This window comes from Poecilia reticulata, linkage group LG18 (genome assembly GCF_000633615.1).
Source record: "Poecilia reticulata strain Guanapo linkage group LG18, Guppy_female_1.0+MT, whole genome shotgun sequence".
Classification (NCBI taxonomy): Eukaryota; Metazoa; Chordata; class Actinopteri; order Cyprinodontiformes; family Poeciliidae; genus Poecilia; species Poecilia reticulata.
Genome location: NC_024348.1, coordinates 625,968 through 640,989, shown reverse-complemented (window position 1 = coordinate 640,989; position 15,022 = coordinate 625,968). Strand labels below are relative to the sequence as shown.

The 15,022-nt window shown below is 39.3% G+C and overlaps 1 protein-coding gene across 13 annotated transcripts in view; it reads left to right on the top strand.

Moving 5' to 3' along the window:
- Positions 1-15,022, top strand: part of LOC103480087 (calcium/calmodulin-dependent protein kinase type II delta 1 chain) — a 108,831-nt gene that overhangs the window by 78,014 nt on the left and 15,795 nt on the right. For 5 of the 13 annotated variants that reach the window (XM_008434849.2, XM_008434852.2, XM_008434854.2 and 2 more), the window contains 3 exons: positions 155-214; positions 3,212-3,256; positions 5,803-5,851. In XM_008434849.2, coding sequence (XP_008433071.1) covers positions 155-214; positions 3,212-3,256; positions 5,803-5,851 — 154 coding nt within the window. The remainder of the gene's footprint in view (positions 1-154; positions 215-3,211; positions 3,257-5,802; positions 5,852-15,022) is intronic. The other 8 variants (XM_017310418.1, XM_008434855.2, XM_008434857.2 and 5 more) reach the window with 2 other exon arrangements.

The following is a 15,022-nucleotide window of genomic DNA, read 5'->3' as shown; positions in this document are numbered from 1 at the left end:
CTTCCTTCCTTCCTTCCTTCCTTCCTTCCTTCCTTCCTTCCTTCCTTCCTTCCTTCCTTCCTTCCTTCCTTCCTTCCTTCCTTCCACTGCAGTGGACACTAAGCCTTGTCACCTCTGCCCTGTCCTGCCCGTCTTTGTGTCCACTGTCCTCCAGATCAACAACAAGGTTAATGTGGTCACCAGCACCAAAGAGCCTGTCCCGTCTCCTGCTCTGGTACACTGTCTGTCTGTCTGTCTGTCTGTCTGTCTGTCTGTCTGTCTGTCTGTCTGCCTGTCTGTCTGTCTGTCTGTCTGTCTGTCTGTCTGCCTGTCTGTCTGTCTGTCTGTCTGTCTGTCTGTCTGTCTGCCTGCCTTTCTGCCTCGGTTGCTGCTTGGCTGTTGACCGTTGCAGTCCACCATCACACCAGTCCTCTGTGTTCTGATTACTTTTGATTCATGCTGATCTCGTCATTTTAGCAGTTTCATTATGTGCGACATGAACCACCCATATACTCTACCGTACTTTGTTACATTTCTGTACATTGGCTCCATTGTTGTTGATGCTGGGTTAGGGTTTTTAGGGTTTGGGGAATCTGATATGACTTGCGATAATTTACAAATGCAATACTTTTGTGTTCATACTAAACTCATAACCCAGGTTGTAAGTAGACTATCCACCTGCTGGAAATAATAAAAATCAATGTCAGTTTATTAATAAAGCACTTGAAAAACAGATATTAACTACACCAAAATGCTGTACATTATTGATTAAACTCAGATAAAAACACATAAGAGTAAAAACACAAATTAAAACACAGGACAAGTAAATTACAAAGTCAGGCCTTATGGAAATGCCAAAGATCTTGGAGATAAGCTCAAGCTAAACCATTTAGAGCTTTAAAAATAAATCCAATAAGAAACTGGCAGCCAATGCATAGAAACCAGTAATGCAGTTACATTCTCTCATTTCTGGGTTCCAGTTAGGAGTCTAGCTGCAGCATTTTGAAAAATGTAGAGATGCTGTAAGAAGATTTAATGAGTTGTAGTAGTCTCAACATGTAGTAATGTAGGCATGCATACATTTCTCAAAGTCTTTGATACAGAACATTGATTTAACCTTTGCTAGAAGGCACAGACAAAAAAATGCTTGATTTCATGACAGAGCTCACCTGCTTCTCCAAATTATGACAACTGTCAAAAATGATACCAAGATTCCTAACAGAAGACTGATAAAAAGGAGCAAGGCAACCAAGAATTTGATCAGGTTTACCAATAAGGTTCTTTTTTAAAAATCAATATAACTTCAGTTTTATTTGGATTTAAGTGAAGAAAACTTTGGTTCATGTCTTCTAAAGCTTTTTTATTTGTCACCAAATAAAAAGCCATTTTGAATGCATGCTACTTCAATAGTTAGCTGACACTTAAAGCAGTCTAGGCTCTTCCTAATAACAGGTATATTCCATTCAGTGATGTCAGTGATGTCACAGTAATAATACATTTGCAATATATTATACAGTCCTAGTGGTCATTTGATTTTTCTGTAAATCAGGGGTCTTTAACCCTTGTCCTCAACATATTTTGTCCCGCAGGTTTTAGATGCATCCCTGCTTCATCATGGCCAAATCAGATGAATGAGCCATTACCAGGTCTTTGCCAAACTTGATGTCATGTTCAAGAGGTAATTCAATAATTTGTCTGAGGTGTTGAAGCAAGGATGCAACTAAAACTTTCAGGTCAGTAGATCTAGCATTGGAGACCACTTGTCTAAATGTAGAATATGCACATTATTCTGCCTTGCAAAGAGTGAGTTATTCTAACCCTTACTGAGTTCCCATGTACCAGTCTTACAACAGCCAGTCAAATTGCTCTGACCGCCAATATCTAAAGTGAAAAATCTTGACTATCTTTAGGTGTCAAGAAAGAAAGAGAACGAAAGAGTCAAGAATTTGGGCATTTTTGACCAACATGTCAACCTTAAAGCTGCAAAGATGAACCCTTGTCTAAGCTCCCTTTGACTGTTCATAAATGGGTGGCCAAAGAACAGTCCTCAAGTGTCCTTTTGTAAATATCCAGCTGGTCTACTGCTATAAAGGTCGAAACACATTGGTTTCGACCAATGATAACGTGTATGACACAAAAATGTCCGACACAGAGTCTGACATTTGTAGAGGTGAAGCTCCTGTTGGACGGTCCCAGTCTGCAGTGGTTAGGGACTAGTACTAAAAGCGTCCAACGGAAAGATGCTTTCTTTCAGATTGATCTGGCAACGGGATCATGGTTGGTCATTGTGTTTGAGGATAGGAGGCTTGCTTGTAATTTGTTAGAATCTTGAAAAAGGTCTTCTGTCAGCCAGAGACTAAATGCATTCAGAACACCTGCAGTCCAGGTTGCTGTTGATGATGGATGCATTCATCTACAATTATTCGTTCAGCTTAGAACTATAGCATAGAACAATATGGTGGCTTAGTCAGAATCTGTTACTGTTCTACCCCCAAGTCCACTCAGAGTTGGCTTGTGAACATTCTTTACTTGTCAGCACCTTACCTCGAGAAATAACGAGGTCCAGTTGAGACATCTAAGAATCAGATACATGATATGGTGTCATTATGGGTCTGAACATCTTTTGGTTTAGATGCTGATCTGGCTGACGAACTCTCCAGGCATAGTGAGCCTGAATGCATGGTACTCCGATGCACCTAAAAGTGGTCAGCCGGTGATGTCTTAAACTAGGCCAACAACGTTCAACAAAGCACATAATGAAGACCATCCAGCTTTGCATGAGGTTATTTTGTCTCGGTGTGGTATAAAAATGCAGCCACAGTGAACAGGAAGTAGTTCCGCGGTACCATGGACTGGACTGCCATCGGGTTCTCCTTTTATTATCTGTATGACCTTTCTAAGTTTGAAGTGACATGTTTGCAAAGTTGTGTGTGGTGGACTGTTAGTTTGCTGTTGAATGCCTCATGTGATGTGTGTTATTCTACTGTGATTTCTTCGTTTCAAATCTTTAGTAGTACAAGCTAATGACACGTGAGGTGAAACGTTTTCTACTCTCACATGGTTCCATCTATCAGTTCTGCTGCTGTTGTAAATCTGTTTTTCTTTGCATTATTTTCTTTTTCATATCTATCTCTTTGCCTACCATCACATCTGTATATTAATATTGCCTCCTAACACTGTCACTTTGCACCAACCTGCTGCTTTTGTCCTGCTGTGGGTCCTTTCAAAATAGGAGCCACAACCCACTGTTATCCACAATCCAGCTGATGGAAACAAGGTATCCAGCTGATCTGAAGCTGTAGTTTACTACTGCCCTGCTGCTTAGAGCCAAGCTTTACTGTTGCTTTGAACATTTTTGTGTTCTGTTGGTTGTGAAAACTTAACATCATGTGAGAAAATAATGTCTTGCACGCAAAACTGTTGCTTGTTTTTTTTCCAATTATAAAAAGGATTATGTTTCCAAAAATAATTCATTCATTCATTTTATTGTCTAAATCACAGAATGATTCTCGCTTCTCATTTCAGTGTGTTTAAACGATATAAAGCTCTATCATTATGACATTACAGTGTTGAGAATATATGCATGCTTGGAATAACCTGGGAACCTTGCAACGGCATGAATACCAAACGTCCTGTTCAAATCCCAGTCAGGTCAGCACAAGCACATCTACCATGTGTTGATCATGAGCTTGTGCAGACATTTGGATCAATGTCATCACGTATATTTCATAAAATCATAAACTGACATTGTGGGAACACATGCATGCTTGTTTTCATGCTTTGTGCTACGCTGTTATCTGATGGTGTGCTAGTCAGAGTGGAGTATTGCTAAATATTGCTGTGCATAGTAAGTGACTATACCAAATAAAAGCTCAACACATATCACATCTATCACTAGATTAATAAAATCATCTTTTATTTTTTACTTCATTTAAACCACCTAATGTGCATGCCTGAACAGGTGATAGTTTTCTTTTCATGTTTTTGAAGTAACTTTATTATATTTAGTCAAACATTCAACTAATATGAACTCTTTAGTAGACCTTGTTCTAAGAAAACTGGTTGAAAACACCTATTACTTACTGTTTGATTCACATTGCTCTATTTACATGTTAATATCTTGCATGAAAAAAAGTTGTAAAACTAAACTATAGATGTCAATGTCAATCTATTCACAAGGCACTTTAAAAATGACTTTTAACTGTTCCAAAGTGCTGTATGGTATTCTTATGATGTCCTGATCAGGATTTGTTTTATGATATTGGTCAGTCATTGAGGAAAAGGCAGCTCCAGTCCGATGCTTCACATAGTCATGAACATCAATCCCATGTTTATATGGGATTGATAGGCTAGGCTAACATTAGCAAATGGACTATAGTTTGATATGACTCATTAATAAATAGGAATTTTTTCATTCCGTCACAATATGCTTACTGCAATATTTGCTCATCTACTTTGTATACAGTCACAAATGTCAATTACATTTTTTAAGAGCCTCAGTGAAAACATGTTTATTCTCAACTCTTTGATGCAAAAAAAACCCCATTGAAAATCGATTTATTCACTGCCTGTTTGTACCTGTTCGTGTACGGTTTGTCAAGTTTAGTTTTCTTTTCCAAACAAGTCTGCTTTAGTTTGTGTGATGAGTCCAGACCATGGTGAAGCTTGGTCTGTTTTCAAACTGCACATGAAAACAGTCCTTAAACCATTCAGACCAATAAGAGACGCAATCAAAACTGATGACTCATTACCCCATGATAATAACTCAAAAATAGTCCAAATGGGTGTATTTTTTTTCCCTACTTACAGAAAGTTTCTGTTTATATCATAGATCTGTGGTGGATTTCTACCCTAAAGAAAACAATATAAAGATATTTCACAATGAGATATTAACAAACATGGAGAAACCTTACAAAAGCCTTGTATAGCAGAAAATATGATGGGCACCGTAACAAAGACTTTACAGTATTCAATTATGCTGCGTGAACTGACCAGTACATTATTGTGAGGGAACGCAAAAGTATTGTGTTCCCTCACAAAAGAAAAAGAAAATCCTCCGTGTCCCCTAGGAGGCTCCGTAGGTAGCAGTTCTTTAAGAGTGATAACATTTAACAAGTAGTGTTTAGCTGCTTTCTGTGCAGCTTTTTCTGCTACTTCATCAGCTGTTTGTACATTGCAGAGCAGATCACATGAAACGGATAGAAAGGAAGCTGAAACAGTCGATATGGTTTCACTGTGAATGTTGCTGTGAAGGGTAAAAAATCAGTTATGAAAGCCACACACATAAATAGACAATAATTTATTCTGAGGTTGGGGGGTGGTCTGTGCAGCACGGCACATTGGTAGCACACCATAAAGGGGCATCAGAAGTTCAGCTTCGTCAACGCTGATATTTTGGATTGCATCTGGAGCCCAAGCTTCACCATGGTCTGGAAACATCACACAAACTCAAATGAGCCAAAAGCAGACTTGTTTGGAAGAGAAAACTAAACTTGACAAAAATGAGAAATGTCAAGTGTAGGTTAAATTTAAACTGTCCTATCATTTATTGTGTGTCAAATTTAAACAATATTTCTCAATGCTGGTGCAATTAGTAAGATTTGGATACCACAAAACTGACCATCAGACCTATCCTTTCATCACTTGAAGCTAAACCATCATCATACAATACCATTTCTTTACACCCTCTTTGTTTAGTGCTCCAGTAGATTACTTTAAGATGACCACTCTGACATCTGTCTAAGCCTGGTGCCTGTCATTACTGTTTCTTTGTGTATATATGTATATATGAAGAACATATGTTCATATTTGTGCTTTTTACAGGAGTCCAGCGAGAGTGCCAACACTACCATTGAGGATGAGGATGTAAGAGGTAAGAGACTATGGACATTTCTTTTGCTTGAAACTTGGTTTGGTTTTTCTCTAACTCTCACTTGTGTGTTCAATCATTGTGAATTCTCAAATGTTGTCGTTGCGTTTTAGTCAGTTTATATGTCTTAGCTGACACATACAGGAATGGGGAGTAGTTGATCTAGATGCTGTATTAATGAGTCTTTTAGCTGCAGTTAAAATGAGCTTGGTGCATAGTGATGGACTGTTTAACTGACCTTATCATTTGGATGTTCCAGAAAGAAATAGTTTCACTAAATGTTGGGTCCCTGAGGGGCAAGCAAAACAGAAAGAGAAGAAAGAGAATTTAGCTTCAGTTTATTAAAAGGACAATTTTGTATGAGTTTGGCCATTGTAGATGATCATACAGCAGTTGACCTGCCAATTATGATAAGTATTGAACGCATCATACATAAGATCTTCTCTCGCCCATTCCTGGTTCCCCCATGTTGGGTGGGTAGCTGTTTATCTTCAGCTTGGTCTTCTACTAGAGTCCTGCAAGCTCCAGGGCTCTTTGTAGTATGTTTTGTGTTTCTAGGACTGCACTCTTTTGGACTGAGATCTCTGTTTCCTCAGGCATATTTTAGAACATTTTTTTCTATTGTGTGGGGGTCACTACCCCAAGTTCTCCAATGATCATGGGCACTACAGTTGCTTTCAGATGCCAGGCTTTCTTTAGGACTGAGCCCTTGTTGTTTCTCTCCTCTCTCATTTTCATAATATTTGTATTGCTTGTGATGGCCACATGGATCACATCGGATGTTCTCTTCTGCTTTTCAGTAATCACAATGCCTGATTGTGATGGCCATTACCCTTTTGTTAATTTGTATCTGGAAGTTCTGCAGGATCTTAGCTCGGCCATTTTCCGCCACCTTGGAAGGGAATTCCCACTTTAATCCAATGGTCTCCAGTTTGTTTCCCATGCAGATTATTCTGCGTGGAAATACAAACGCACAGAATCAAGATGCCACAAGATTCTGTGGCATCTTGCATATTCCTGTCCAGCCATCTTACACCCTTCTGTGAGTTTCTGGATTGTTTTTGGGCCCTCTTTCCACAGCTTGTTCCTGGAAGTTTGCCTGGTACTTGGATTCTTGTAACTTTTCATCAGGCTGTTAGAGTAGACTTTATTGTGGGCATTTGAAAGTACTTAATTCTTTTTGTTGGCATAGAAAATGGCAATTCTGATATTGAGGTGTTGTATATGTTTAACCATGTAAAAATAATTTGACTGTCAAACTAAATCAATTTTACTAGATATTGCAATTGATTTGCTAGAAAATAAAAGTGAAAGTTGGCTGCCTCTAATCCTCCAAGAATTTTATTTTTCCAATAGAACGTGCTCTATACATGTGTCAGTTGATGTAAACCAGTTTTGTGTAGGGGTAATTGAGAGGACTGAGAATAGATAATTAAGTTGTGGAAGTATCTTGGTTTTAATTGTGGATTAAAACCGATGGTGAAAATGGAAGGTTTGTCCAGTATTTAAGGTCATCTTCAATCTTTTTAGGTAGTGAGGTTTCCCCCAGTGAATCATAGGCCTGGCGGGCCACCAGGCTTTACTTGTGCCCCCACCAGGCTAAGCATTGCTTATGTTTCTAAGTCTTTTTAAATGTTTGCATTTTTAAGATTTTATAGCTGGTGTTCAGATATTCATCTTCAAATCTTTTAATAAAACATAATTATCAAGTGATATATTCAAATTTCCTGTCAACTTTAAACATTTTTCAACTCAAAAAATGACAGGCCACTGGATGAATGACTGCCCTAGTGCCCAGCCACCAGGCTTAGCAAGTTTTCTGAGGGACACCTCGAGGTATGAATAAATAATTCTGACAGCCTGAGGAAAGTATTTATTCCTAGATATTTGATATTCCCATAGTGAGAGGTCATGCAGTATTTTGAGATGCAGAGTCCCATGTTCTATCAGAGAGTGGAAGGATAATGGATTTTCCCCACTTTACGGTGTAGTGTGAACTTTTGGAAAAGATAAATCAATGATATTAAAAGTTTCTTGGAGAGAATTATGTGCATCATGTAAAAATAACAGGATATCATCTGCATATAGACTTTTGGGTAACACTTTATTTGAAGGGGTATTCATAACTGACATGACACTGTCATAAACATAACATAACACCTGTAATGAACATAAAGAAGTCTTTATGAATGTTTATGACAGTTGTCATGAAGTGTCATTCTGTAAATAATGACACTTTTAATTCAAAGTTGCTCTAAAAGTTGCTTTGAAAGTCCATTAAAAATGCCAACTTTGCATTAAATTATCATAATTTACAAAATCATGCAGATAGACTGAACACGGCGGGCGGCTGAGTAGTTACTGCTTACCGTGTAAATGTAGCTTTACGGACGAACCTGGCAGAAATCATCTGAGTGTGACAAACGAAGGTGTCAAATTCCGTTGCCAACGTCATCACAAAAGCTGGGCAAGGCACACACCCGTCAAGCCTCCCGTTTTTTACCCCTTTTCCCCGCAATTTTTTAAAACCATTCTTCTGTAAATATCCCGTATTGCTCTCTTCCTGGGTCTACCGGCGGTATCTCCCCCCCATATTACGCTTGTTTGTCCATCGGTCTTCCCCAGACCTACCGTCTGTCTCCTGGTTTGTTTCCTCCCTCAAACCCCCATCTTACATTTGTTTGTTCGAAGATGAAAACATAAACTAAAAGCTGGACTATAGACATTTTTCATAAGCGTATTTGTGAGCCTGCCTCTTTATCATTAAATTGAATAGAATTTCAGATTTTTGAATGAATTTTTTTTCAGGTTAACTTAGAAAGTGAGCTATTATTTTTACAGGTTAATTTTCTCAACTACAAAAAAGTAACTGTTAGGGATGCTTAAATATGAAAAATTGGACTGATATTGATATCCAATAGTAACACTGGTGTTATGCCAGATTTACCAATATTTTATTTTATCAATTTTTTTGACCCGATTACTCGTTTAATCGTAAGAATAATCGATAGATTACTCGACTACTAAACTATTTGTTTACAACAGCCCTATTCACAAGTTTGTTCGGTTTTTTTTGTTACAATTTTTTCACTTTTAAAATATAGTAGTGCCCCCTTTCAGGGCCCTCTCACAATAAATAAAATTAAGTATTGGAAAATGCGGGCTAAATCTACGAGAACCACCAGCTACTTTCTCCACCCTTCTCAATATAAATAGTGGATATGAAATACCAAATCTCAAATGGGATTAATATATTGAAATGGTACAATTCAAAACATTAACAAGAGCATGGCGCCAACATCTGCTCCTCCAGAACTCGCTATGAGACCAGTCCCTCTGGATAAAACAGGCCTCAGAGTAAAGGTGAGGGAGGATCAGGAGCTAGACAAAAGAGGGGGAGGTCAGGTCCAGACTCAGACCTGCCCACCACTTTGAGACAAAGAGTTGTAAAACTTTGCATGTTGAGGGCTAACATTTAGGAAACTGTGTTCTTATGACCCTGAAGTACATCTGACTTTGAAATCAAGGAAAGAAGAGAAATTGGCCAAGAAAGAGCCAATTAATTCTAGCAGCACTGAATTCAGTTGTTCTGGACTGAGACAATATCTAATACGTGGCAGAGCAACAACATAAGAATACAAACAGTCTGGCTTTTGTAGATGTGTAAAAAAAAAGCCATATCACTATTCTTTAATCACGTCATGTGATGGGAGGAGCCCCAACAGAACGATCTAGAAGCGGACTTGAAAAAGATTTGGCTTGCAAAGCGGAGCTGTTCTTAGAAGGTCTGGGTTTGAATCCAGGATGTTTCTGCATGGAGGGACCTCACCTCCCATCCAACTGCTGGAGAAAGGAACCAGCCTTTTTGAGACGTTGGATGGATGGAAAACTTTTTTTTCTATTAACAAAAACTGGACGTGAAACTATTTATGAGAGAAAAACTTTCTGTATGAAATGATGAAGGAATGAATGGGTGTACCCAACTTGGCTTTTCTCTGGATGTTTCTGGTCCTGCCTACTGTGCATTTATGTGAATACTTTGTGATTTCTTTTTTGAAGGGGGTTTAGATGAAGTTGCAAATGTCAGGGGAAATGTTGCCCTAAAAACTGACAGTATCATCTGCATCAGCAAGTACAGTGCATCAGCAGTGGGTTGCCAGATCTGTACCATTTCTGAACAGCCGCTCCTAGATCGTTCTGTCCTCCCATCACATGACGTGATGCAGCATTACAGTGCTGCAGGCTTCTCGGAGCCACCATTTTGGAGAGAAAGGGTTCCATTACTGTCTTCTGCTTCCTGTTGTCAGTGTGATTTGTTCCTTGCTGGTTAAAGAGTGAAGAACAAATTGTCATTTTCTGCTCATACTGCATGTATTTCTTCATGTTTACTGCATTTCCATCTCATTTTCTTTGTCATCCCTGCTGCATTTCCATCTCATTTCCCATTATCCTCAGCACACTCTCCTTACTCTAGTCACCAAATCTTCCACCTGAAGCACCTAAAGTACTCAGCCTCTCCCCCTTTGCTCTCACATTCTTTGTCGTCCTCCTCTTCCTTTTCCTCCTGCTGGTATTCTCCAAGCGTTTGGCCTAGTGGTGAAGAGTGCAGCCAGTTCATCCTATGGTCACTGATGGCTGCCTACCTGCTCCTTTTCATCACATCTGTCACCCTGGTCCTTTTCTCTGACCATTCCACTGCATCCCACTGCGGTCCCCAGTACGCCCCCACACAGGGCACTGACACCCAGCACAGAGCACCACTGGCTGACCAAGATCCCACCGACTCCCACTGTAAGTGTCATGGTAACATAGCTGGAAGGAAGCTACAATCTTGAGCTGAGCTAAAGTCCATTTCCTAACTTTGATTCATGCTGCTTAGAAATATTGGTGGTAACTAGGATTATATTTTTACTTATCAAGATTTTTTTACATTCAATGTTTTAGATCAGTGTTTCTCCACCCTGGTCCTCAACGCCCCCCGTCCTGCATGTTTTAGGTGTTTCCCTTCTGCCACACCTGAATTGTATCTCTGGGTGATTAACAGGCTTCTGCAGCACCTGGTGGTCATGCAATCATTTGAATCAGCTGTTCTGGAATAGAGGCTCATCTAAAACATGCAGAGCAGGGGGCCTGAGGACCAGGGGGGAGAAACACTGTTTTAGACCGTGACAGACAACAGACTGTTCTTTCCAGGTCAGTTTTCATTGAAAAAGTGAACTCAAGTTCTACAGACACAGAGTTCTGGTTCTAAGTAAACTGTCTGCAGTTTCTGTGATTTTAAAATTAATCAAGAAACCTACATGATGTCCTTGGTCCTATTCAGGTCCTTTAAATTTCGTACCACAAACAAGCAAAGCTGGTATGACAATAAAAAAAAAACTTGAATCCTTGAATAAACCCTGGACAGTGCTCCAGATATCTTCCAAGTGTAAATAAGTAGAGAAAAGTACAGATCCATTGGTTTTAACGAAGAAAATCAGCAATTATTCAGATAAACTGCTAGTTTCATCAATTGGATGTCTGAAGTGTAACCATTTCACGGTACAAAATTATTCACAACTCTTGAACCTTTATATATTGTTTCATTTCAACCACACACTGCGGTACATTGTTTTGGAATTTTCTGTGACTGTGCCAAGTACTACATGATTAGCTATTTTTTCCTTCAACTGTTGTGCGAATTGTATGCAAAAATGTTGCAGAAAAGAAAAAAAAACTGAATTAGTCTGGACTTGCAGACTTGGGCATTTTTATTAGTTTGGTGGCCCTGGTAAGGCACAGAGCCTACTGTCAATCGGACAGTTTGGTGTATCAGAACTGAGTTTCCATCCCCCATTTAGGACATTAACTCTTTTTCAGAGAACCCAAGACCACCTCAAGTGAGCGAAAAACCTGTTTTGCAAAATTGAAGAAGTTCTTTTGAATTTTTGCCATTTTCATCAACTTTCTCTGACCAATGGATACTTCATGATGTACTTAAAAAAATTTGATATAAACACAGCCAATGTGGAAGGAAAAGCACACCTGTTGTTTTTTTTTTTTGTTGTTTTAACTTTTTTATGTTTACCACATAGCTTACTAAGATGTTCCACAACTGTTGTGTCTTTTGGGTTTATTTGCTTAGCTCCTAATTTCAAATGTCACATCACCATCCATCTGTCTGAGACCAGGTAATTAAACAAATAATTAATTGTCTTATTTTCACTTTTGCTTTGTATTGTGACTTGGTTGTTTGAACACATACCAGTGTTGTGCTGTGTGGTATTGTACACCATTCATCAAACAATAACTGATATAGACCAAGAGCTGTTTAGCTAGTAATTTCTGAATTTCTGATAATCAGGTGGTGCTCCAACTTGGTAAATTTGATTAAAATGACCAGCTTTACAAATAATTGTTCTTGACAGTCAATGGGACTGTCAAACCTTTAGCCAAACTACACATTCTTGGACAGCAGTCTAAAAGAACTCATTATAGTTCATGTCCTTTATGAACAAAATGTAGAAACATATGTTTTTAAAGAATAGATCTTTAACAGCATTGGCACATTTGTTGAGCTAAGAATGTGCTTATTTGATCCAAACACTGTGAATGTGTTTCTGATCTCAGCTGTGTTTGTTTGCAGGTTTCAGAGGAGTTAAAGTTAAAGGTGGATAACTGCTGTGGATCGGCTTTCAGTGCACATGGATGTTTTAATTGTTACATAGTGATATAACAATTAAATGGGTTTTTGGAGTTGAAAGACTTTTCAGTGCGTCAGATCTCGACTCGCACCTCACTGAACTAAATTAGTGCATAAATTCAGGGACAGTGCCATCTACTGGTCAGAGTTGGTAATGACGCATTTACCAGCCTAATGCATTAATTATTGAATACTGAAGAAAACACATTAAACACTCATGTTCATGTTTTGAAAACTACCTTTGGCAATCTTTAGAACAATTGCTAAACAGAACCAGGCCCTATTGAAAAATTCAATATAAAATATAATAATTCAGAAACTATTCAAACACAGATTTGAACATCTAATGACAGATTTCATATAGTTCCAGCTGCATGAGGTAACACATTGAAAACCACATGGTTAATGATCCTTTACATCATTAAACAGCTGATTACTAAATGAATCTTGCTTTGTCTCAAAATCCTTTAACTGATCCAATAAATCTAATAAATGTATTACTAAGACCACAGTGTGCCTGTCCATGTGTTGTCACGGTCTCGTGCAGCATGATGTATGTGGCAACTTTAGTCTCGGAGAAAAAGATGATTTCCAGCTGATGGCTCACAATGTAATGTTTCCACTCTACAAATACCAATAATTATCAGTGGAATTATCTGCACATTTTATAGCATTTTTAGTGCTTACATGTCTCTATGATGCACTGAATATTTTAAAAGTTTTCATTAGCAAATGGATTTATAGTAAATTTATAGTAAAACTTATTAAATTTAATAACTTAAGCAATTCACACCGGTATGCTGAATTTCAACTTTTGGACCAATTCAATACTGTTCTAATCAGTTCTACCTCGTGGCATGGTGTTCCATCATGGTAGAAATCCATAAACGATCATCAAATTGTTGCTGGATTGTTGGAAGAAGTTGCTTTTGCAGGATGATGTGATCCCACTCAGTGTCTGAGTGGAAGTGGGTGGAAGCCCATCACCTTAGATAAAAAGGAATGACTCGCATGCATCAGATCAGGATCAATCAATCAAATTTTATTTCTGTAGCACATTTCAGCAGCAAGGCGTTTCAAACACAAAAACACAGAGTCATGCAACATAGAATCAACAATCAAAAACATTAAATTTCCTGCCAAGTCGAAGTTCTGCCCTTATGAGTACCTCATAAAAAAGGGGGGGGGCACTCCCCTTCTCAACAACGGGGGGGTGGCGGTGGGGATTCCAACCCGCACCCCTTAACAACGGGGGGGGGGATCTCCAACCTGCACCCCTTTTCAACAGTGGGGGAGGACTCTAAACCCTTATCCCTTTTCTTGCTAGCGCTTGAACCCGGGTTGGGATTCAGGTGGGTTTTAAGTCGAGATTTAAAGGCAGTCAGTGTTTCAGCTGTTTTACAGTTTTCTGGAAGTTTGTTCCAAATTTGTGGTGCATAGAAACTGAATGCTGCTTCTCCTCGTTTGGTTCTGGTTCTGGGGATGCAGAGCAGAACCAGAACCTGAGAGGTCTGGAAGGTTGATGCAGCAACAGCAGATCTTTAATGTATTGTGGTGCTAAACCGTTCAGTGATTTATAAACTGTCAACAGTATTTTAAAGTCTATTCTCTGAGCTACAGGGAGCCAGTGTAGGGACTTTAAAACTGGTGTTACGTCTCCATCTTCCTGGTTTTAGTSAGAACAGCAGCAGCAGCTTCTGGATCAGCTGCAACTGTTTGATTGATTTGTTAGTCAGACCTGTGAAGACGCTGTTGCAGTAATCAATGCGGCTAAAGATAAACACATGGATGAGCTTCTCTAGATCGTGCTGAGACATCAGTCCTCTAATCCTGGAGATGTTCTTCAGGTGGTAGAAGGCCGACTTTGTGACTGTCTTAATGTGGCTCTGAAGGTTCAGGTCAGAGTCCATCACTACTCCCAGATTTCAGGCCTGATAGCTGGTTTTTAGTTGTAATAACTGAAGCTGTGAATTGACTCTAGAGCAGGGGTGTCCAAAGTCGGTCCTCGAGGGTCGGCATCCTGCATGTTTTAGTTCTCTCCCTGGTGGTAACAACAACCTCCTCGGCTTGTCAATGTTCTCCTTAGGCCTCTAATGAGCCGTCATTTGATCCAGGTGCATTAAACCAGGGAAAGAACTAAAACATGCAGGATGCCGACCCTCGAGGACCGACTTTGGACACCCCTGCTCTAGATCGTTCCACTTTAGGTCCAAAGATAATAACTTCAGTTCTGTTTCTGTTCAGCTGGAGAAAGTTTTGGCACATCCACACATTGATCTGTTCTAAGCATCTATTCAGTGATTGGATGGGTTCAGAGTCACCTGGTGACATCGTGATGTAGAGCTGTGTATCATCCGCATAATTGTGGTAGCTAATCCTATGTCCTGTTATAACCTTAGCCTGTAGGACAGGGGTGTCAAACTCCAGTCCTGAAGGGCCGCTGTCCTGCAGTTTTTAGATGTGCCACAGGTACAAAACACCTGAATCAAATG